This window comes from Helobdella robusta, assembly GCF_000326865.2.
Source record: "Helobdella robusta unplaced genomic scaffold HELROscaffold_17, whole genome shotgun sequence".
In the NCBI taxonomy this organism is placed as follows: domain Eukaryota; kingdom Metazoa; phylum Annelida; class Clitellata; order Rhynchobdellida; family Glossiphoniidae; genus Helobdella; species Helobdella robusta.
Window position 1 is genome coordinate 666,723 of NW_008703942.1, and position 2,720 is coordinate 669,442.

Sequence of the window (2,720 nt, forward strand, 5' to 3'; positions counted from 1 at the left end):
AATCACACCATGAACACATTTCTTACATTTGAACGTGCCTTCCACCTTTTTCAGTGCCCCCCTCACACCACTACATCTCTTATGCACCCATTTCTGACATCCTATACACAATACCGAGTTAGCCTTCACTCTCCTGTCACATACCCCACAGGGGTCTATTTTACTTATCACTCGTTCCCCACCTTCCCTCACCATTACCTTCGTCTTACCAATATTAACTTTTAACCCTTTTTTTTCAATAACACTTTTCCATCTGTCAAATTTTAACTGCAATTCTTCCATGATATCAGCCATCAAGACTAAATCATCTGCATACAAAATCTCAAATAACAACTCCTCCATTATGTTTCCACACACAACATCCATCACAATTGGAAACAGAAACGGTGATGACACTGATCCTTGATGCACTCCTACCTTAACACTAAAAGCGTCCGACATCCCCCTTCCAACCCTCACCTTTGTCTTTGCCCCTTCATACAGCTGCATCACAGCTTTAGCAAGTCTCTCATTCACTCCTTTCTTCCTCAACGCCCATTCAATGACCTTCCTCGGTACTCGATCAAAAGCCTTTTCTAGATCCACAAAGCACATGTACAATCTTCGTTTCTTCTTTCTATAATTCTCCTGCAACATTCTCACCATGAACAACGCATCCACCGGCTGCGTTGTTCATGGTGAGAATGCCACTACCTTCATTCCGTGCTCTAGCAATTTCACACCCCTATATGACCCACAATCTCTCACATCTCCTTTACCCTTATACAACGGCACCAACACACTGTGTCGCCAATCCTCAGGTATACCTTCATCATCAAACATACTGTTAGCAATTCTCATCATAACTTCAATTCCTATCACCCCACTCGCTTTTATATGTTCAGCCGCCACTTCCGAAACCCCTGTCGCCTTATTTTTGGCATAAATAGTTGTTATAACAAACAGACTGAAAAAGATTTCCATGTGGAGTTACAGAAGTTAGGTTAAATTTTAAGCAAATTGCAGAGAGCCAAATTCAACGAATAGTTCCACAAACGGCGCTGTGGCTTGAAAAGTTGAAAAAAATAATTGTTATGAGGCAGGCAGTGTGTGAAATCTTAACACGGGAAAACTTTTTGCTATTAGGATGGGTAAAGGAATAAAAACAGAAAGATGAATGAAGCTTTCGAGACTTGAATAAAAATAACATGGAGGAAATTCAAAATACAAACATAATGTTATGTTCTAGCAGTATCTCGGTATATTCAGAAAGATGATTAGCTGAGTGAAAAAATCTGAAGCCTTAGATTTCGTCGACATGATACAAAATATTGTTTCGTTGAAGGGGTAGCTGCCAGACAAAATGTGGGATCAAAATCATAATTGATTGGAACAGATGTAAAATATGTAAAAGAATTTGCAAGAATGTTATTAGACAAACTCAAGACTATCGTTAACTAATTCACCAAATTTTTAAACTACAACCATAGCCAGAACGTGTGCCTTATAAAGATTTGACTGGGGTGATAACTAAACGATCAAAAAAAAAACTCTCATTTCAGTGACGCGACTCAAATGCTAAAAAATAAACACGCTATTTAATAAAACATCCGAAAGAATTGCTAAACTATGAATCAGGTGCTTGATTGATTGACTGATTGATTGATAATGAAAGGTTTGAAAAAATAATTTTCCTTGGAAACAATTGAACTGGCTTTATGTAGGGGAATCAAATTATTATGGTGATGATGATACATTGAACAATCTATGAAAAAGTAATTACAAAAAATAGCCACAAAAAGAATGTAGTACAAGTCTATGCATACTTCGGAAGTTTCAGAATAAACATAGAGTGAACGGGTAAATCCTTTTGATTCATACACGATCTGAAAAATATTACATAAAAATAATATTTAAAAAATAATTTAATTTATCATGTTATATTCTTGAATAAACTTCCAAGATAAAAAATAGAAGTAGCATTTTCAAAAACCTATTAATAAATTAAAAGCTGAGACTATAAAATGCCTTTAAATTTTAAAAAACAACCTGCATCCCATTACTTATAGGTCAGGGGAAAATAGATCGATGATCGACTATATATTGGTAAGGCCCAAACATAGGAAGTATGTGAAGAATGTGAAGGCGATACCTGGTATGTTGCAGCATAGTATGGTTGTGATGGATGTGACATCAAAAGAAATGGGGAGGAGGAAGAAGGATAAGTTTGTGGCAAAGAGAAAGACATGGAAGTTGCAGGATGCAGAGGTGAGGAAGGCATTTGAAGTGAAGGTGACTGAAAATTGGGAAAGTGGTAAGGATGGAGATGTTTGGGAGAGATACAGGGACTGTGTGTTGGCTACGGCAGATAAAGTATGTGGATGGACGAAAGGAAAGTGTAGGCATGGTGAGACGTGGTGGTGGGATGAAGATATAAGAAGGGTTTTGGAAGTCAAGAAGGAGAGGTTTAGGGTATGGAGAAGGGACATGACGGAGGAAGCGGAGTCTGAGTATAGGAAGGCTAAGAAGGTTGCAAAACAGGCAGTGGCAACTGCAATGACGAAAGCATCAGATAGGTTAATGAAGGAAATGGAATCTGATGTGAGTTCGAGGAAAATGTTCAAAGTAGCAAAGCAGTCAATGAGGGATAGGAAAGATGTTATAGGGAATGGATGTGTTTGGGATGGATCTGGCAAGTTGTGCATAGATGAGGAGGAAAAGCTCAGGTGTGGAAGCTCATA

The 2,720-nt window shown here is 38.1% G+C and overlaps 1 protein-coding gene across 1 annotated transcript in view; it reads right to left on the reverse strand.

The window, feature by feature from the left end:
* The window catches only part of HELRODRAFT_75990 (hypothetical protein), a gene marked incomplete at both ends in the record, with an annotated part of 9,881 nt that overhangs the window by 2,099 nt on the left and 5,062 nt on the right, over positions 1 to 2,720 (reverse strand). Inside the window, one exon of the mRNA XM_009015890.1 lies at positions 1,806 to 1,865. Coding sequence (XP_009014138.1) covers positions 1,806 to 1,865 — 60 coding nt within the window. The remainder of the gene's footprint in view (positions 1 to 1,805; positions 1,866 to 2,720) is intronic.